Source organism: Lipophrys pholis (genome assembly GCF_963383615.2).
Source record: "Lipophrys pholis genome assembly, chromosome: 16".
Taxonomy (NCBI): Eukaryota; Metazoa; Chordata; class Actinopteri; order Blenniiformes; family Blenniidae; genus Lipophrys; species Lipophrys pholis.
In genome coordinates this window covers 17,978,919-18,000,987 of record NC_137634.1, presented here as the reverse complement: position 1 = coordinate 18,000,987, position 22,069 = coordinate 17,978,919, and the positions used below count along the sequence as shown (strand labels likewise).

Here is a 22,069-nt window from a genome sequence, read left to right as displayed (position 1 = left end):
TTTAAAACAGGTGCAATATTTACTCGCGCAAGCGTGCGACGAGGCAACAATAGTGCTGACTATAAAACATTTACGGACGACCATTGGTAACACCACTTTTAATCATAAAACTGTTTATTCATTGTTTCCTGTCGAAATCGCTAAAAAAAGGACGTTCCTATGTTCGACAGATCAAGAAAAGCGGTGGTGGACTCCGAGTCCTCTGAACTGTCTGTGAGTGAGAAGAACAAGGCAATAGAGGATGGACAGAACAACAACGTGGAGCCAGCTGCCTACTTATCAGGATAGATCTCATCACCCGAGATCCCCGGCGCCCGCCATCATCACTTTGCACCTTCCCACTGCTTATATATCAGCAACGTACCGCCAGACACCGACCAGCACAGGCACTCACAACACCTCTCCAAGCGTTCTTGCACATAGTTCCAAACACAAAGGCAAAACGAGAGCGTCACGAATAAACATAAACAAAAAAATACATCGGTGATAATTATTATACATGTACGCATAAAACAAGAACACCAGAGCTGCAGGAGGGAAATGGACTCCTGGAGTTGCAGCCACTGCAGAGCTGGGATTTCCCTCGTCTCTCGGCAGAGTGACGCTACCTGATGTTACCTTGGTGCTCACCGGTCTGCTCAGCCTCCACTCCTGGGCGGCATGCTGAAGTGAAAAGAGAGTCACTCACCTGCCAAAATAAGAGGACAAACGCCACAACCTGCTCTGCTCGTCGAAGGCTTCACCCGCCGCCGCTTGGCCGGGACACTGGTTTTCGAAACCTGAGGGAGGGGATTACCGGGTTAATTGTGGTTCTAAAAGAAAATTTCACAAAATGCTACAAAGGACATGAAGGGACACGTGAGCGGAAGGCTTCGTTCCACATAATCTGAATGATACAGCAGACGAGCGTGACACCACGAGTACAAAACAGTGACATGGAGAGCTTAATGACAATAAACCTGGTCTTTGTTTTTAGGACAGCAAGCACAGATTCCTGGAACAGTTCGCAGAGTTGAACCGGGGGCTCGGTGAGGAATGGCTCAGCTTATCATAGCAGCAGATACGTACGTGGTGGTAGTGGTCATTTTGCTGCGCTTTGCCAGCTAAGCTAACTGAAGTAGTGGGATTGCAGCATTTTTGGGTGATGTCCCAGTTTCGTCAGTAGCAGATAAAAGCAAAACATGCGGAAAGTCTTCTTGGTATAAGCTGGTTTCAAATGCAACCGGCATACAAATAAAAAAAAAAAAGAACAAAAATCACAATCTGGCTCTTTTTTTTTTTTTTTTTATCAAATCAGAGATTTTGGACTAAACTTTGTCTCAATCTGCAAACGACCGACTGGGTCATCACATAAGAAGGTTCCTAGATGTGAAAACATAGAAAAAAAAACGTAGACGGTAGATGTTATATGTTCTGCACTGAATCTTGCTTTGCACCTGCTTCTTCATAAAAGTGTAGCATTTCTGCACAGAGAGACAAAAAATCTAAAGCTGTGAATGAATACTTCTTCCCTTAGGGATGGTGTTACAGTATAGAAGAGAATTAAGATGACTCCTAGATAAGATTTTTATTTTTTTTATTTGGTGTCTTCACTTGGAATTAGTTTTTTGTCCAATAAGCTTTTGTTTTGTTTAGGTTTTTTTTTTGTGTGTCCTTCCTCCTTCGTGTGTTGGATGCAAGCAATGACATATGTGCCACCAGATAATCTGTAAATTCCTATTTGCTCCCATCCTTTTGCAATTTGTTTCTGCTCCAACACTCTTGTGCTCTTGTGGTGTTTATTTAGTAATAATCTAAAATTCTGCACCACACCAAAAATAAATAAATAGCTAAATAGATAACTAACTGTGAGGCAGCGACTTTTCATACTGTAAGATTTGCTGTGGACATGCAACAAACCACATCTGCCTCTGACGTCAGCAGAGGAAGGCCTTACACCATAGAAATGGCACATAGCTGGTAATTTCAAGTCACTCAAACAAATCCTGGGCTTTTCTTTCTAAATCAATCGGTGGATGTAATTTCTACTAATACTGAGTTGTTCAATTAATAGATGGTATCGAACTGCAATACTATTTGATCTTTTGAAGCCTGTAATGTATTGTAACTACATTTAGGACACTTTTCACACTCGAAATTCATTACTGTTGGCACTTTTCTATGGAGGATTGGTACAATGTTTTGACTTACCTTGTGTCGTTGTTGTTGTTGTTGCTGTTGTTGTTGTTGTTGATGTTGTTATCATTAATGTAATTTTACAGATCCAAAGGTGGTTTCCTGTATAAGTTGTAAGATACAGCGTGATAGATCAATGTTTGGACTATTTCTAGGCATACCTGGAGTAAATATTATTGGTACATAATGGAATGATAATACTAAGCATACTTGGTGAATTGAGCATCTTATCAGTGGGCATAATGCCTAACCAGTATAAATACAAAGGAGCATATCTGAATAATATAGAAAATAGTATTTAGCTCAGGTAATTCCAACAAAATGTCCATCCTATAAAACAATTTAGTCCCGGAACATTAATTGTTCTGCACTTATGTATTTCATCACTATTAAGGTTTTGTTTTCCTTCGGTTGTCACTGTGCGTTTGTTGTAATCACATGTGATGGAGTTGCAAACTATTAAGGTGTGCCTTAAATAATAATTTTCTTTTTCTGAACCAATTTGAGTTTGTCTCGTGCTTTATTTCGCTCTACGTTGCTGCATTCGCATGTGACAATACTTTCAATCATGAGAAAAATGATCTCAACTCATCTAAACACTCATGCCGCCCCCTACTGAAACATTGTGAGTACTGCAGGCAGAAGAATACTTTTTTGGGGGGGGGGGGGGGGTCTGGTAAATATGTTCAAATCATTCACTCGGAGGCCTGTGACAATTTTTCAAAAGGTAAAGTTTTCCCACAGCTTCAATGGTCATTGTTTACTTTAAAGTTAAGCCCCCCATTAATGTTATGATACTGAGTTGCTTTAAAAGCATTCGTTAAACCCTTCAGCATCTGTACAGTAAACTAATTAATGCCACTTCCCTTGGTCCACTGGCAAGCACATTCCCTTCTGTCCCTCGCAGCTGAGACAGCACATCACCACGTAAATGACTGATCTGGGACGTCTTCAGGAGATAAATTCCTCCCTAATCTGCCCGGCATCACCATAAGATACAACCAGCCATCCTCAGTGTGTCTAATGTATATACAGTGTTCCTCAGGCTATATAGATGGAAGGATTTAGAGGACAGGACTGAATAAAAAACAATCAGAGTCAGATGCCCAACAGCTCCATTTAGCTCCTATGTAGACTGAGATCGCTGACTCATCTTTCTGTGAATAACTCCTCTGCGTTAATGGCCTTCACATCTGCTCCATGACACAGTTCGAGTGATATCATTACTCATCACTTAACTTCTCCCACCACCTTGCAGCCCAGATATATTTACCTCTGGTAGGCTGCAGTCTGTGTCTCCTTACGGGAGTGCATCTCCTAGTTTCCTCCACTTGTGGGGACTCACAAAGACTGGACTTAGTTCTTAATATTTGATTATGTGATAATCTTAAGAATTGTATTGATATATATAAATAAATAAAAAAATTGAAAACGAAGACACAATCATCCAAATGCAAATGTCCTTTTTGTTTTGCATTATTCAGAGTGAAAATCATAAAATGAGAAAATAAAATGTATTAATTAAAAGTACACAAACAACTCAAACTTTGAAATTAGAAAAAGGAAAACTGACATTAGATGGTGCCTGGTGAATATTAATTGATCAAAAGATGAAAATGTGTTTAGTGCATAATAACTAAAGCAAAGAGAAGGTCAAATCAAGGTTATGGATATGTGACCTTCACTAGTGAGCATGTAGTTTTCTTCTCTTCTACCTTTTATATTGAGAACCTCTCCATTCTTCCAAGGAAATCCTTTGATATTTAAAATGTCACAACAAAAACAAGCAAAGTCTGTAAATAGTGAATAGCATCAAAAGCTGTGGAGGATTATGAGGATTGTTGGTGCACAATGTTCTTAATAAGAGATACTTTGAGAATTAAAGGCTAAAGTGGTTACGTCCTCTAAATGTTAAGATAAAACAGGAATTTTAGAAGGTTGTTTTTTTTTTTTAGGTGAGTCACAGTCAGTTTGTGTGTTGGAAGTTTTCATCACAGTCCTGCCCTGATCACATCTATTCAGTCATAGCGCCACCTTGTGGTGGCAGAAATGACATTTTTGACACTTTGATAGACTATATTAGAGTAGCTCATATTTTTTTTTATAGCAGGACGTCTTGGATAAATTGGTTAAAACAATGATTACCTGTTATGTTGTTGCAATTTTACCATCCATGACTACCCCTGTAAGTGACCTCAAACCCTTCTTTGCAATTGAGAATACTGACTCTAAATGTGACCGCAACAACTGCAGTTCCCAAAAAACAAAAGCAACTAAATGCTGAGTGTTTCTGCAAGTAGGGACAGCTAAACCAAATGGATGAATGAATGAAGGCACAACATCTAATGTTGTCACATAAACGTGTACGCACCTCACACTTCATCCTGCACACACCCCTTCCTGGTTTTTCAGTCATATCTGGCAACCAAGAAGGAAGGTGTGTACTTCCTCCTATACGCCTTCCTTCTTGGTTGCCAGATATAATTGACAGTTTCCAGCCAAAACACCAAGATGAAAACCAACCACCTCGATCAAAACCAGTCTGAATGAACTGACAAGAGGATTTTTATATACTAAGGAAGAGAAGTGATTGGTGGAATTCATTGGATAAGCACATTGCCATTTCCTATGCAACAGTCTCCTTCGTGATGACACTTGAGAAGAAATCACATCATTTTTTAATGCAGGATTAAAAACTAATATTTGATTATGAAAGTGATATGAAACAAAGTGGAACATTTGCAGGAAATAAAAACTGGATTGTCTTCAAAAGTGTAATAGAATCACTCAGCGGGCATTAAACCTGAGTTTTGTTTGCTTTTTAATTGAAGTTAGTCATTCTTATTCCTGGTGTGCAGTGGTCAGGTTTGGACCTTAAGTGTGCAGGACCTTCTCTATTACACTCTCTGATACTGACCGGGTCTTTGTGGGTGGAGTTTGCATGTTCTCCTCTTGTGGGTTTCCTCCAGGTGCTGCGGGTGCATGTTAGGTTAACTGGTGACCCCAATTTGACCCTACATGTGAATGTGAGCGTGTGTGGTTGTGTGTGTCTATGTGATGGACTTGTATCCTGCCCTCACCCATAGTTAGCTGGGATCAGCTCCAGCAACCCTTAACAGGATAAAGTGTGTAGAAGATGGATGGATGAATTATTTATTGACACACATTAAAATATAGCATTCGTCTGAACACTTTACAGAAGCTATGTGATGCTGAAGAGCAAAGAAAAGTCCAAATTTTATTCCATATCCAGGGTGTGCGTATGTGTCAGTGTGTGTTGAGATTGGCGAGGTTGATGACTGGAGGTCATAATCCAAAGCAGAGACAAATCTGGCCAGTAGATGGCAGCAGTGCTCGTCGCTGCGAGCTCAGCTCAGTGATGCAGCAGTTAACTGAACACTAACATGCATGAAGGCTGCAGAGATCAAGCTTCCCTATTGCACTTGTCTTATTGGAGAAAAAGTATTCGATCCATGTGAATGTCAAAAAGGGGACCTAATTTAACACATCCTATTAATAAACCTTGTTTAATCAAATATAAAACAAGAGAAATTAGTCAATAAGTTGCAACTCATGTTTATTCAGGAAACGAATCGTACTTTCACACCACACCTTATTTTTGACCTGCCATCTCTGGTATTGGATACAACAGTAAAAAAAAAGAAAAAAAGAAAACAACATATAATCAGTAACAAAGGTTGTCAAACTAACATAAATACAACAAACCACCACTCGTGCCTGCCTCAGTCTGCCAAATAAAAAATGGCACGCCGTTCCTTCCCTCTCCCGCGACGGGGCATTTCAACTAAATAAAAGCTTCCCTCACTGCACCACAATCCTCTGCCTTATCAAGAAATAGCAGAGACAAATAAAAAAAAGAGTTTTCATATTCCCCAACACAATCAGTGTTTACGTAAAATGAACCTGGCTCATAGTCTGGATGCACTGAGTTCTGTGTTCAGGGGCTATGTTGAGATGACAAGAGAATAATGGTCTTCCACTTGTCCTGAAACGAGAGCCCAGTTGTTCGGGAATAAAGATGTAAAGCAAGAGGTGAAGTGCTGTAATCTGAAAGCAGGTTTTAGTCAATAAATCATTACATTGCATCTGTTTTTTGTTTTTTTCTTTATTTGCCCTTCATTGCAAAGCTTTTTTGTTGCCTCCGAGCTACGGAAGGGCAATACTCATTATTCTTGTTTATCAGGTCTTATCTTTTCCCAATTTTTTTTTCTTTTTAAGATCATCTTAGGATTGCAGGGACAGTCATTGAGCTCGAAGCAAATGCAAAGGACGGGTTTCTTGCAATGATCTTGTGTACAGACACGATGGCGTGCATAAAAGAACTGCAATAAACTTTGGAGGGATAAAGAATAGTAAAATCTTTTCTAATATTTCTTATTTAATTTATTTTGTCTTCACAAACTCCTTTCTTAAGTAGATGTGTTTCTCTTCCTTCTTAACATCAAAAACACTATATCATGGGGACGGTATTCATCAAACACATCAGAGAAGAAGGGCGAAAGGATCATGGATCACGTCGCCCATGTCAATGTGGCCCATGCAGCTCCACGTCCAGCAGCTCTCCCGCTCTCAGATTTGATAAATACCCTTTTCTTGGTCAAGTAAACCCAAAAACAGGCTGCAACGACATCGTTCACAAAGCTACATTACATCTACCATATATACAATGCCACCTAGAGCTAACCAATGGTACTGCAAGATAATACATGTCTAATGTGGGGTCTAACTGTCGCTGACTATGGACAAAGCGGGCTACTGAAAAAGGGGGTGACATTGAAAGCCAAACAGGATGAAAGAGCCATAGCATCATTCTGAGACAAGCAGTATCCGTTTTCCCTTGAGAACACGGTTCCTCTTTCCATTTTTGGTTGAGTGAGATGGTGATGAAGAGTCACTTCATCCTAACCAAAGCACCAAGTGAGCTTGTTTTCCCTGGAGAGTGTACGGAGGAGAGAACAAAAGTAAGGCAAGGCCTTGTCCTGGGTGATGTGTGCTTTGGTGGGAATTACAAACTACGCTAACAGTTTGACTCGGGTCCAAATTCACCAGGAAAAGGGATACTATTGACATCTCAGCATAGTAGCATTGTGACAGGTAAGGCATGAGGATTCAGTGTTTTGCTTTCCTTTTTTTTTTTTAACTAATCGTGGTCCTCTGCATTTCTTCCTCCCTCGTTCCCACCCCCCCACCCACCCACCCCCCCACCCGCCCACCCCTCAACCCCGCACTCTGGCTGTTGTTGTGGACGTGTCCCTTCCTCCTCTTGCTGTTTAACTGAGAGATGTGATGTTGGAGCGACCGCCGGGGGGCACTACGATACGCCGGCCAGCTGGCCTGATGGGAATGTCATCTGGGATTGGGGGACCTGGACAAAGAGAAAAGGTGAAAAAAAGTGTTACATGGGAAGAGATAAGAGAGTACACGAGGAGGAGAGCGGGGTAAACAGAAATCCAGGGAAAAGACAGCATTTACAGGAGAGACTCAAGAAGGGACTGCTGAGTAGACATGCGTCCATAAAAAGCAGTAAAATTTAACAATTCCCAGAAAATGGACGTCCTTTCAGGGGACATGGTGATAAGTCATGGATAGGAGTGATACATTTTCATACATATGAGTATTATCATCATAGCTTTTTGTGAATGCCAACACCAATTACTACTTAATGACGTATAAATGGCACAAAACCCCTCAAAACTGTGCAAAAATATTACCTGGACATATGTTATTAGACAAATTGTTGTTTAAATGAACTAAATTCAAAGTCCTATGTTCGTCACTATGGTAAGAAAATCCTTAGTTAAAGCACTTCTGTGTGGAGTTTGCATGTTCTCCCTGTTCATATGTGGTGTTTCTCTTCCAAAAGAGAGAAAATATATTTCAGGCTAAACTGTGATTGTAATTTGTATATTCAGACTTATGGAACTGTATTTCATTTTCCTCTAGTCCCTTGTAACCATGACTTGAACGAAGCTGCATAAAAGATTCAAAGCTTGTCGAGTTTAAAAAAAAAGGGGATATTTTAACAAAGATCCAGCGAGACGGAGGACGTGCACTAAGAAATAATAAAGCACTTTAATTTTTCAACACTTTTTTTAAACAGACTCTGTTCTTCCACGCTAACACAGCCAAAAAATAACTGTTGTCATAAATCTACAGGATTATTTTCCAGGCCATAGCAGTTTCCTGGGACACGCTTTTGTCCAACACAGACTGAAATGACAGGGACGTTATATTTAACAGGCTTTGTGCTGTATGACTACTGCTGAAACATGAACAAAAGACTCGTAGAGTTTGTCCAAAAAAAAAAAAAAAAAAAAAGATCTTTCCAGCGGATGAGCCAGGTCATCTGCTGCAACAAATTATCAGCGAGTATATAAATGGAAAGAGGGACGACGTCAGCCTGTTATATGCTGTATCTAACCAAACAACCCCCCCCCCCCCCCCCCCCCCTTGTCATTCCAGAAAAGTAAATCAACTCTACAGGTGGTGGCCTTGGTATAAAAATGAAATACAGGACATGCTCATCTCATCCCAAGAGAACCCACATGTATGCAAATACACATACACAAGACGACACAGTGAGACGTAACTATTAGAAAAGGCTGGAAAACCCGGAGCAGCGTTACTTCTCTCTAAATTCACCGGCTCAAATTTGGAAATTCCTTCCAGTGGAGGTCACTTTCTTTTTACATCAGTAAGGTATCACACACCAGCCGCGGTCGTAAAGACAACTCGGAGAGTCAGAGCTACAATAATGTAGTCCTTTCTTTCCAAACGGATTATCTCTCTCTGAAGGAACTACATGCTTTTGGTGAATACAGCTGTGCTCTCACATGTACACATTGGAACTGTCAAGAGAGGACAAAACTGTTTAATGATAAAACACTGGATATCTGGTTCACGACGACACCATCTGTAAAATCAAATACCTATTGTGACCTCTCACGTTTGATGAGCTGTGTTAACGCTCCACGGCGGCAGATGTTTCAAATTAAGGGGCATTGAGACAAAATTCAGATCAGATCAGTTCTTGTTTGTAGAATAGAAGCTCATATAGCCTGTATTAGCATGGCGTTGTCAAGTTTGCTTAAAAAAAAATTAAAAATTAAAAATACACTTCAAAAAGTACCTAATGTCAACTTTGTAGTTCGGGTTCGCTATGCAACTGGACTGCATCCAACCAAAATGTGTTTTTAATGTTCTTTTCTTCAACTGTTTGTGCATGAAGTGACCAAAGCAATGGCAATGTCGCTCAAAATAATCCATCTAAATGAAACTGCATTACAACTCACAACCTCCAGAATAAACATGCTTTTCTTTTTCAGGTTTTACCCCTTTTTTCAGAGAACTCTTCAAAACTAAACATCCTTCTCAGGACAACATGTAAAAAAAAAAGTAAATATTTTATAATAGGATTACTGTAGATAATCCTGTATCACAACTGTATGACATAACAAAAGTATGTTTTTAATTTAGGGTCATGTTAGCATCATGTAAAACCACAGTAAAGCAAAAACAGAGAACCGGGATTGTTCAACTGAGTGCGTACTTAAATTTAATTTAATGCTGTCTGCATTCAAACTCAAAGGCAGACAACTTAATGACATCCATAAACAGACAAATTGTCACATAAACAGCGTGTAAATGCTTTTTCCCAAAGAAGAAAAACGTACAGCAGTAATATGCATGCCATCGATTGTGTATCGTCAATGATGATTGGATTAGATTAGATTATGCTCTGGATTTAAACGCTTTTTGCATGGGAACATGAATCACAAATGGAATGCTAAAAACGTGCAAAAAAATCACACGAGTGACTTCACAACATGGGAGTTTTTGGCCAAATGAAGATAAGAAGGCACAACTTTCCTCTGATGCACATGCATGTTCCTCTGATGTTAGTGCATTCGGGAGAAACCAACACAGACCAGAGACGGCGGAAAGGAAGCGAGGAGATAGAGATTTGCTGGTTCTGATAAAAAGCTGGGCTCACCACATGGTGCAGGGTTGTTACCTGCTAGACTAAACGCAGACTGGTGGAGGTTTCTGGCAGGCTGTTTGGTGGGAGAGGTCCGCGCCGAAGCCGAGGGGGTGCCGCCGCGGGACATGGAGAACTCGGACACGGGGCCGTCGTACATTCCCCTGGGCACGGCCCTCAGGACGGCCAGCTGCAGGACGAGAGAGGGACGGATTCAGAGGTGGTGAAGGGAAATATATGAACGCACAAAAAAGGCATGAAAAGAAAAGAGAGACCAGAGCGATTGTGCCGTTTTACAGCATGAAATTAGATGCAACCAAGTTCACATATGTTCGGTATTACTTTGCTGTCTGCGTCTGAATTATGTATGCATTTTTCAAAGAGTCCCGTTTCTGCCGGGAACCAGTTCCAGATTTACACAAACAAACTCACACAAACATACCCAGACACGCAAACAAAGATAAACACACACACACACACACACACACACACACACACACACACACACACACACACACACACACACACACACACACACACACACGCACACACACACACACACATACACACACGGGTTCAGTCGCATACACCCGCATACATAATCAAACCCCTCTCCAGATTACGGCAAAAAGAAAAACAACACACTGTATTTGTATGAGCGTTCAAACCCGACTAAAATGTTAACGCTGCCTGCGAACAAGACATTGTGTTTGCGGCGTGACTCAGTGGAACTTGGAAGCTCGGTAAAACGTTAAGAAGAGACATCTGTGAATGAAAAAAAGTATGTGAAAAAAAAAAAAAAAAAAAAGTATAACAGTGAGTGCTCCCAAGAAAAACAGCACACTGTTACTACGGCTCCACTTTCTCATCAGCAGCCAGCTGCAAATTAATAAATTGTTGGGCTGTGAGATTTCTGGGGCCACAAGAAAAATGGAAAGCGAGCTAAGTGCTGGGTTTCTAACAAGGCGGCTATAAATCAAATACCTAATTGAGATCATTTTATTTGTTGGATTGATTCTTTAAACTTGGGAGGAATAAGGCATGTTCCATTTTTATGTTTCCTTTCTGTTGTATAACAGCAACATTACCGTGGGTACATCACTACACACTAGAACCTAATTTTAGAGTATTAAATACTAATTTTACAATTCATTTTACAGTATATTTCAATCCATCCATATTCCACACACATAATAAAATATTAAAACATATGACTATTACCTACAGTCAAACCCAGGTCCGTTTGCAGCCTAGTGAAAGTTTTAACCACTCTACACTCAGGACACTTACTTTTCTTACATTTTAGAACTCCTTTATCATTTATCAATTTCGTGGAACCAACTCATGACTTCGCAACAGGAGATAAAGTTACAAATCTTAACAATTAGCCTAATGTAAGAACATTAAATAAACTTGCGAGCCTTTGTCTTGGATGGTCTCACCTTGAGGGTTTTCCTGCTTGGCAACATCATGTATTATTTTTGATCGATACGTGAAACCGTACGAGTGCTTGTGATACTTTTACTGCACGTAGTCGGTCTCCTTGGAAGTTCTCCAAACCCAAACTCACTGTATCGTGTCTAAAATCATGATGACGGAGCACCGACCACCCTCAATGTGTTGGATCTCACGTTGCGTTTAGCTTTTACAACCAGCACCCGGTGGCTGAACCTTGAAGAGTGATGTCAGATTTACGGTATCGTCCCAACATCACATTTTACTGGCGAAACCTTTTGTTCCTTAGTTTCACTCCGTCATCTCCACTGGCTTTTTAACTGCAAACTTTCGCTGTGAGTTCATTATGAGTGTTTAAAATGCCTCACATTCATTTCTTTTTCCATTACATTTTATATAATTTAGCTCATTGTACATTGACTTTTTCAAATTTTCTTGTTCTACGTTGATAACATTTACATCACATATCGCTCCAATCGGTCCTGTTTTAGTAATACTGCTGTAGTAACTACAACCACCTTACCACATTTGTAGCCTGTTTAACTATTTGGGGTACATAGTAATGTGAGAAAGTATCTGTAATCCCAGTAAAATAGCTGCAAGAGATGAGCATGTCAACAACACACCCCAAAACTGGAAGCCACACACGATGGTGCTATAAGGTGGATTTTGCTGGTTTCCACCTAGAAGCAGACTGGACAGAACGTACAGCCGGTGCTTACCTGCTTCCTGGCTTTGATCCGCTTATAGGCAAAGTCGGGGTAAGAAGAACAGGGGATGAAACGGCCCACTCCAGAGGTGACATGGAGGTTTCCTTCTTCCAGAACAATCTTGCCCTGGCATATCACCACCAGCGGGGCACCGCGCAGCTCCATGCCCTCAAAGACATTGTATTCAGCAGCCTGGAAAACACACATATATTATAATCAATAGAATAGAATAGAATAGAATAGAATAGAATAGAATTTAGTATTTTCTCAAGTAGGTTTTTGTGATAATGGCAAATACACAGGTATTTGCGCCACTGACATTAACACACAACATGGAAGAACAACACATCATAAAAAGCCTGTTAGAGAGCACCCAGCCAAGTAAGCATTAATATAATAAACCACCTTTTCCTCATGCAATCCAAGTAATCACTCCTTTCATAGTCTTTCCTGGTGTTGTGATGATTATCAAATAAAAAATAGAGATGTTTTAACTAACACGTTTGTGCTAAAATACTTAAACTTTAGTCATTACTGTAAAAAAACAAACTGAGGGAGAATTTATGAGGATCCAAGAAACAGAAACTCTTCCCTGATGCTCACTCTCTCTTAAACACTCTTCCTCATCCATCACCTTGTTTCTTACACCTGTCAGTGTAGTAACAGCTGCTGATGCCCAGTTGCCGCCTGACGCCTTTCTTTTGTTCCCTTTGCACTCTTTTTGCTCTTTATCTCATCCTCTCACCCTCTCTGTGTTTCTCTTTCCAGCTGTTCATCTCTCCTCGCTCACTCAATCATTGGTTGATCTGTGTAATCCACACTGTGTGTGTGTGTGTGTGTGTGTGTGTGTGTGTGTGTGTGTGTGTGTGTGTGTGTGTGTGTGTGTGTGTGTGTGTGTGTGTGTGTGTGTGTGTGTGTGTGTGTGTGTGTGTGTGTGTGTGTGTGTGTGTGTAGTACCCATCCACCTCCAGTTGTGCCCGTTTAGTTTTTTTCCAGCCTCTTTGTGATCTGGGACGGTCTCCTCCCCTCATTCCATTGTTACTTATTTCCTCTGCACACGGCCCCATTTTCTGCTGCCGTCCAAATCCAGGCCAGAACAGGACATAACTAAGACCTTCTGCATGCAAAACATGATGTCATGACTGAGCCGAGTGTTGCTCACTGTGTGTGTGTGTGTGTGTGTGTGTGTGTGTGTGTGTGTGTGTGTGTGTGTGTGTGTGTGTGTGTGTGTGTGTGTGTGTGTGTGTGTGTGTGTGTGTGTGTGTGTGTGTGTGTGTGTGTGTGTGTGTGTGCGTGCGTGTGTGTGTGTGTCTTGCTGTTGCCGCTGCCTGTTCTCGTCTGTGTATCCAAACAGCCTCCTGTGCAGCATTGAGGCATTTTCATGTCGACAGCAACAAGACCAGATGTTGGCTTGCTGATAACAAACTAAGAGACGATTCCCTCTTTGGAAAACATTCCCCAACAAAGTGTCCGAGGAAACAGAATTCCTTGGATTTTGTTTGAGTATGAAGCCATCCATTAAGGTGGATTTATTGAAACCTTGAGCTGCGGTGCTCTTGTCCTCTGTTATTTTATCTGGAAGGACAACCAGCAGGAAATGAAAGGGTGACATTATTACGTCAGAAGCCATGGATCCTCAGCGGATGTAGTCTACATTTAGAGAAGGCATATTATTAGTCTTTCTTCTCTCTGTCTCACTTTGCTCATCCACCCAGTGACAGCATGTTATTCTTTCCCTTCAACAAAACTTCTGCCGTTAAGCCTCTAAGCAAGACACACTGAAATCTACAAGTTTGACTTCACACACGGTTTCATCTGCCTTCCCACTTCACACGTGTATTTGTGTGAGCTGGATTTGTCCCAGGCAGCTGAAGCTTTCATTTCCTGTGTGGACACTTCCTTTCACTGCTGAGATGCCTGTGTGTGATCCTTTAATGTCTGTGCAGTGGCAGGAGGCTTGTTACTCTCAAATTTGCAGTGTATACAATGTGTCTGTAAAATATGTGTAAAAGGATTGAATGTGGGACCATTGTACAGTGCACAGTGCATATCATCTTTTTTTTTTTGGGGTGGGGGGGGGGATTTATAAAACAGTACATATAGTGTAACGTACAGTGTTCAAATCCAGCTGCAGCTTTCTATGTGGAGTTTGTATCATTGCGTTGGATTTTTCGTCCCACAGTCCAAAAAACATGACTTTACAGGTAATCGGAGACTAAATTGGCAGTAACTTTGAATGTGAGCGCGGGTGATTGTCTGCAATGTAAAGTTAAGTGTGAAAGAAAATGAATGAATGGAAGTCATATCTTGTTCTTTCCACCACATCGTAATAAAGCACTCGATGTGGGATTAGGTGAAAAGCCACAAATCACATTTCAAATCAGGAGGATGGAACAGAAAAGAGCAGTGCAGATTATTTATTGATTCCATTCTCTACTCTTGACATGGGTTTGTTTTTTTACAACCACAAATACATGTGGATGTCTAAAATCTTTGAGGTTTCATTAAAGTATTCAGATATCTCAATTAGATGTAACAAAATCTTGACCTGTGAATTCTTCAAACCCTCTTTTTTCCAATCTGGAGTGTAAGTGTAAGCAATACAGGGGAAGAAATACTTCTTGATTATACCGCCCATAAATTTCTCGCTGATTAACAGTTGTTTGACTGACGTACATCCGACTTGCATGGCTTTACATTGCTGAGGGTTTGGGGATTTAGCGAGGCTCAACTTTACATTGAAAGCTGGTCACGGGCCAAGAGTAGTGCGAGTTGTAATAAGACTGAAGATCCACTGAGGATTCATTTCCGGTCAGTGTTTTTCTGGAAGCTGTTCAAAAATGTGCTCGCTCTCTCTCTCTCTCTCTCTCTCTCTCTCTCTCTCTCTCTCTCTCTCTCTCTCTCTCTCTCTCTCTCTCTCTCTCTCTCTCTCTCTCTCTCTCTCTCTCTCTCTTTCTCTCTCTGTCTCACATCATATCAGCATTCAGCTGTTTGTCTGTTTGCAGTTTGTCTGTCCTGTGAAGGAATGGCGACCCCTCCGGGGTGTACCCTCCCTTTGTAGAAAGTCAGCTAGAATGGACTCCAGAAGCCCACAACCTTCATTCTGATTTGAAATTCAGGTCTAGATGGACGTTTATTTCGGTGCTCCCTTCATACAGCGTTTAGTTTTTCATGAAGAATTGAATAACTTAAAGATACAGTTTGTAAAATAACAATTTTCAACTCAGCTCGTTGTCAAGTAGACTAACAACGGGAAGTTCTCATTTCTGCCATTAGGGTACCGTAAAAACTCCAAAATAGGAAAGTAGGAGCTAAAATCAACTGCCGCTGAAAGCTGAATTTGACTGACAAAACGTAGAATAATTAGAAAATCCAGCTGTTGGAGCAGTGCACATACCGAGTTGTGTGTCTTGGCAGTGATGGTGCAAACAGAGTCTGTGTCCCAGATGACCAAGTCGGCATCCGATCCCACGGCGATCCGGCCCTTACGGGGGTACAGGTTCAGGATCTTAGCGGCATTAGTGCTGGTGACGCCCACAAACATGTTCTCGTCCATCTTGCCTGTGGTCTAAGAGCAGAGCAACAGGAAATAGGTTAGGGATTTCTGAGTGCTCAACGTAAACCTCTTTACATCATTGCTGTACTACATCAGCATGATGTACAATAATCAAGACCAAAGAAAATTGTATTATATAAAGAAATGTTAGTCCAACAGAAAAAGCATCTGACTATGTGTAAATAAAGACTGTAAGAAGGAGGAAACAGCTCGCCTGGTAAACACATTCACAAACCATCAATCTATATATGGTTGTAATATTGTATTATGTATGATAAAGTCTGGGATTGACTTTTTTTATACTGAGCAAAGCTCAGGAGGACTTCATGTAAGCCAACTGCTGATGCATGTGCTGATAAACGAGGGCAGTGTGAAGTATGAAGGAAAAACCAGATGTTAAGATAGAAAAGCCTGGGCTAAAATAACACAAAGAAAATGATAAGCCTGCCAAATACAACAAGAGAGAGAGAGAGTTTAAGAAAGAACACGAACAGAGAGAGAAATAGCTGGGAAAAGCAGAGATATGGGACGAAAAGAAAAAAAGCCAGATACAATAAGTTTTTTCCTCATTAAAAAAATAAACGGCAATGATGAGAGAAATGTAGATTGAACTGAGGAAAACAGTACAGGACAAAGAAAGTAGATACAAATTCAAGTCAAGAGTAAATCTCCATGTGCCTCTTTGAGTATTCCTTCATCTTTTCTTAGCGCTCATTCTCCAACACTGGAGGAAACGATGCAAGTAGCCCTCACCACAGCTTTATCCCAGATGAGGGCCATCCTCTCCTCCACTCCGTTGACGCCCTCGGGGATCTGAGTGAAGTCGTCCTTGCCGATGGCCTTCTGGGCCACGCTGAAGGTGCAGTGAGCACTGCCGGTCACGCTCAAGTCTCCACTGGAGGACGGAGGGCAACGAAACAAGAGAGGTGAAGTTGGAGCGGCACCGCAAACTCTGTGTGTGCGTGTGTACACAACAGCGGTTTGCAAACACGGGCGAATACGGTTTGTTTACTTGGGAAAATGGAAGCGAAACAAAATGGAACAAGCCTCGGGAGTCGCTGAAACACGCAACGTGCCAAACTTTGTTCTTCGAGCTCCAACCATTACTAATGCTTCCTGTTTCCATATGACGCAGTAACTCGTTTACCAGATGAAGTCCATTTGTTGTGTAACAACTGATTTATTATGGCCAGACACTCTAAACTTAACCTTCACTCGGGGAAAAAAAAAAAAAAGCCTTCACTTAACACGGCAGCGGGGGATTTTTTCCTACTGAAGGGCTCTGCACACACCTGCTCGCGAGCAAGCAGTGTGCACAGGAAGGAGTAAAGAGTGAACAAAGAAATCATGTCCACTGCATTTGTTCAACCTCACGAGTGCACAAGCGTAATTATTGATCAAATTCAGCTCAGTAACAGAAGATACCATTCGTCTTCTGCTCGTCGTCACATACCTGGACAGCAGTGTGTTCAGATAGTCTGGAGTGGTGGGATCAGGGCTGAGAGGAGGGGATGTAACAAAAGAAGCTGCTTTGGCCCAGTTCTTGCTCCAGTAGTGTGTCCCGTCAGTCCCCAGGCTGGCTGTGATTGGCTCCCCAAACACAACATTTCCTGAGGAAGAAAGGGCAGAGGATAAAAAAAAACTATCACATGTCGGACATATTGGATTTATTTTAGACACGGGACCTGCATCAATTAAGCCTGATCACTTCTCCAGCATTTTTCATCCCTCTGAAAGCATTTGTCATTTATCAGAGTGTTTGCGGAACATGAACTGTGCTGCCAATGTTTACATTTGACTTTAGCTCGGTTGTAATTCAGCCTGTTCCTCCATGCATGCTGATCTACCGTCTGAATTATGTTACCAACTGTTTAAGAGGAAATTCATTTTGATGTAAAAGTTCAGAAAAAAGGGCCCTTTTTAAGGCATATTTGAAGTATACAGAGAGCCTCTTGATTCACACCTGATTCGCCCAGTGAGAAATAGTTTGTTCGGCATCTTAAATACATACCACAATGAGATCAACACTGTTTCGATTTCGAACGCTGTGTTTCGCACCAGTAAAGTCACCGATTACACAACAAACCCTTGTTTCAAATGACATTACCTGCAACCTCATAGCCGACATGACATGCTGCGTTACTCTTGCCATTGTCCGACGCTCTTCTGGTTGCTGGCCGACAATGACGCATTTCATTTCATCTCTGACTCAGTCAAACCGCAGCCCCATTACCTTTTTTTCGGGCCTGTGAGATGATGTCAGCAGCACTCTTGCTCATGACGCGGGTCACATAGAGGGGACAGTTGGTCTGGCTGGCGATGGTGACAGCACGAAACACAGCCTCAGCTTCCAGCTATGGAGGAAACGGGACATTATGGTCGACTCGCAAATGCTTTTTCCATTAGGGTTGTAAAAGACACTTAAAATATCTCAACCACTGCAAATTATGTGTTTTTCAAGCTCTATTATTTGATACAAGTCTTTTTTTTTTTCTTTTTTCTTTTACCAAAACGACAAACTGGAAACTTATAATTTGAAAATGAAGCTGGGTTTGCGATTTATTAGGTTACACAGGATTAGGGCAGATCAAAAATGTAATTTAATGAGATTAGCAAACAAATGCTAAAATAAACCAAGTGAAGTCAGATGAGTGCCACATGGTTGTACAGTTTCCAAATCGGAAGAAAAAAACCTGCTTTGAACGTGTGTGGTCAGAGGAGAGTAGTAAGTTTTACGATTATTAAGTAATAGTAGTATCTATTCTTAAAGTGTTAAATGTATATTTCACAAGGTCATTCATGTGACTTGGTTCAGACACTGACTAGAAGATCATAAGAATTTAAAAAGAACACCGATTAAGAATTAACACAACTTTCCTACTCGAGTTGGGTCGAATTAAACCATTTTTAGGTTTTAATTCCTAAGACTCCGTTTAACTCTATGACATTTATTCCATCCAACCGCGGAATGGAAAGTCCTCGTCAAGCGAACAGCAGACGGGTTGCTGAGTTGAAAGTGTGGCTGTTTGTTAAAGAAACATTAGCGGCAACAATTGAGGAACCAGAGTATTTTCACCCCGCGCCTCACAATGTGTCTGAGACCATATGTGTGTGTAACAAGAACAATGTGTGTGCATGAAGACCAGGCCAAAAATGTCATGGACAGCGTGAGTGTGTCTACGTGCGGTTAAAGTATGTTTCCACTACCATGCGCTGAAAAGAAAAAACTGCACACATTTATAGTTTTTCAAAGACACACACAAAATACTATTTAATTGTGTAGAGCATGTGAGTGTTATACCTCCTCTGGCCTGCTCAACACATGTCCCTCTGGTCCGGTGATGCCCATCTGCAGCATCCGGGCCTGCTCCTGTTAAATAAACACACAAAAAAGTCGGCTGTCAGCTGCTTGACTCAAGAGGTTCAAACTAATACCATCGTTTCACGGTATAAAGTGGAAGTCTATCCAGGGATTCTTACTGTATTCAGACTACTTCTTTCTGTCTTTCTGTGTGTTGCATACATTATGATCACTTGGGTGACATTCTCAAGTTCCCGCTTTTGCAACAAGAAGGCACTGATAAGTCCTGGCACAGTTCTACCAGAACCGTTTAAGCTGCAGTAGCTCGTCTTGGATGGAACCACACAATGCAGTTTTTGAGATGCTCTGAACGAGTCGTCTAGCCAAAACATCACACACATAACACGTCGACTTGGAGGAAAATGTGTTCATTTGCAGTCGGATCCCATTCACTAAAAAAGGCTGATGGACCAACCTGCAATAAATTGTGTTTGCACTGTGCGTTCATACTCTGCATGCCGACATATTTGGCCAATCAGAAGGAGTGCTACTGAATTGTGTGGATAACGGATCAGAACTGCTCCGCCTCTGAAACACGGCGAGTGGAAACAATAAAGAAAAACAAACATGCTGGAGTTGTGTCTGGTTAAAATTAGGTTAAATAAAAGGGCATTGTTATTTGAAAGTAGAAATCCCAAAGACACCCATATCTTAAACTTGTGTTACTACGTTATCACAGATCACACGTTTAACCACTGGCATGCACACAATTTCATAAAGTGAAAAAAAACTATATTTTCTAAACTGTATTGTCGAAAAATCTCTTTATTGGTGAGATAATAGTTTTGCAGAATCATTGCAAAAAAAAAATCTCCCAGGACAATCTTTCCTATGAGAAGAAAACTCAGATTCAAGGGAGTTTATCACATTGTAGTAGGATTTAGATCTGGTTTCAACCCTTATTCATGGTGGCTGTCACTTAATAGCAACATGGTGCACAACAGATGTGTGATCACACACACAGGTCCAAACTAGACGTCGTTATTTAAAGAGGTCTGAAGCAAACGCTAGAAGATGATCTGGGAGTCGAAATATTTCTGGTCTCACAACTGATGAAAATCAGGCTCCTTGAAAGTCTCGGTTTCAGACTGGGTCGCAGGGCTGGGGTTTGCTATGAATCAGCTTCCAACATGCACAGTGACGGGATCCAGGCACGCTGCGGAGCTCTGACTAACACTAAACCCTCTCAATCTACCAAAGTATTTCAACTGATTCACTTTCATTTATCCCCAGTATGGCACAGCACTGTATAAACCCCACCCACACATTACTGCCGTACAGGAAGCCCACTCTCCCTCACATGCAGGACAGCATGTTTAGTCTGTAAGCAGTGGCGATGGACTATGATAAGACTAAAAAGGCGAACTCGAGTGAACTCGAGCGAAATAAATCACAGTAAACAAAAGCAGATGACAGAGTTGGACGTGGGACAGGTTATTAAACAGAGCGCTGTAAAGAAGATCATTTATACTGTTTTTACCTCGGCAATGATTTCTCCGTTTTCAGCATGGACCTGAGCAATGCCTCCTCTCTCTGCCAGAAAGGTGAAGATCTCATAAAGCTACATGAGAAAAAGAGAATGATAAAAAAAAAAAAAAAAAAGTTAAGGCTGCACAGCTTTGTACACAGAAGAACAAGACACTCCTTTTAAAACGGCGGGGTCACCCATGAGCCACAGTTTAAAAGAGACCCACAATTTACATGATGTCGACCAAGACACACAGCAATTACTGTGTGTGGTCTCCTGAAATGGTGGAAGTTGTGTGGGATGAGCTGCAGTTGTTATGTTGCTGTGCCGCGGTTCCTTAGCGAGCTGCATTACATCAGTTCTTCAAGCAGCAGCATTTCGGTTGCCTCATGTGGTCCTCTGACCAACCTAATTAGCCACGGCTGCATGAGAAACGTTACGAGGACTCACCAGCTCAGAATACAGTACATACATTACCAACGAGGCTGACGTGTTTCTCCTTTAGCACACTATTTTGAACATCGAGTCATGCGTTGAAGTTTCTTAATTTTTCATTTTCTCGGAAAAGTAGCGCTGACAGCCATGCACTGATGGTAACTGACTACTTGAATGACCCAATGATATTTAAAACTACGTAAGTATAATACTGTTTATAGTGGTGCCACATGGCTCAAAAATCTTTTTCATGCAAGTTTATCGAAAATAGTCATGTTTTGTTTGCATGAGATTTCATTACATTTCTTATGGCAACCAAATACAATTACATGTCTATCAGAGCCACAAACTTTGTTTATTGCTTAGCGGATATAATTACGACTTAAGTCACATTAAAAGTTAGGAGTCTATTCTGTGTATAAATTCAGGCTTAACATTATATATTATTACAGTTGGACCAAAATTAGATTAATGCTTTTAATTTCTACCATTTGGTTTTAGGTATTTTTTGCATTTCATGTTCAGAAAAATTAAAAAGAGTTGACAAAGTCAAAGCTTGAGTTTGTTGTTTAAAGTCATAATTGAAGAAATGGAACATTTCCTTGAAAGTGTGCTATAGTTATTGTACCTCACTGTTGCTCATCTGGTAGTAGTCCTTGAAAGCCATGTAGACCTGGAATGAGTTCACACCTGTCAAAAAAAAAAAAAAAAAGTTAATCAACAATTAGTTGCGACAGAAAAATCTGATTAGACGAGAGACATTTTCCAAAAGTAGATATTCAGCTTAGGTACACTTCAGAGATGTACCATTAAAACTCACATCTCTTTCAGTTGTTGTTAATGACACTGTTAACAGCTGAATATGGCTTCCAGGCATAATATTAATCACATGGCAGGTTTGTGTCAGTTA

The 22,069-nt window shown here is 41.0% G+C and overlaps 2 protein-coding genes across 4 annotated transcripts in view; one reads left to right on the top strand and one right to left on the bottom strand.

Moving 5' to 3' along the window:
• stk32a (serine/threonine kinase 32A) overlaps positions 1 to 2,674 on the top strand; it is a 61,119-nt gene extending 58,445 nt beyond the window's left edge. For both annotated transcript variants that reach the window (XM_080482741.1, XM_080482740.1), the window contains one exon: positions 171 to 2,674. In XM_080482741.1, the coding sequence (XP_080338867.1) occupies positions 171 to 288 (118 nt within the window). In that variant the 3' untranslated portion in view covers positions 289 to 2,674. The remainder of the gene's footprint in view (positions 1 to 170) is intronic.
• A 4,740-nt stretch (positions 2,675 to 7,414) lies between these two features.
• dpysl3 (dihydropyrimidinase like 3) overlaps positions 7,415 to 22,069 on the bottom strand; it is a 28,537-nt gene continuing 13,882 nt past the window's right edge. Inside the window, exons 5-14 of one of the 2 annotated variants that reach the window (XM_080483197.1) lie at positions 21,788 to 21,849; positions 20,737 to 20,817; positions 19,197 to 19,265; positions 18,129 to 18,249; positions 17,349 to 17,505; positions 16,649 to 16,790; positions 15,737 to 15,907; positions 12,352 to 12,531; positions 10,190 to 10,364; positions 7,415 to 7,561 (exon numbers count right to left, since the gene is read on the bottom strand). In XM_080483197.1, coding sequence (XP_080339323.1) covers positions 7,467 to 7,561; positions 10,190 to 10,364; positions 12,352 to 12,531; positions 15,737 to 15,907; positions 16,649 to 16,790; positions 17,349 to 17,505; positions 18,129 to 18,249; positions 19,197 to 19,265; positions 20,737 to 20,817; positions 21,788 to 21,849 — 1,253 coding nt within the window. In that variant the 3' untranslated portion in view covers positions 7,415 to 7,466. The remainder of the gene's footprint in view (positions 7,562 to 10,189; positions 10,365 to 12,351; positions 12,532 to 15,736; positions 15,908 to 16,648; positions 16,791 to 17,348; positions 17,506 to 18,128; positions 18,250 to 19,196; positions 19,266 to 20,736; positions 20,818 to 21,787; positions 21,850 to 22,069) is intronic. The other variant, XM_080483198.1, reaches the window with a different exon arrangement.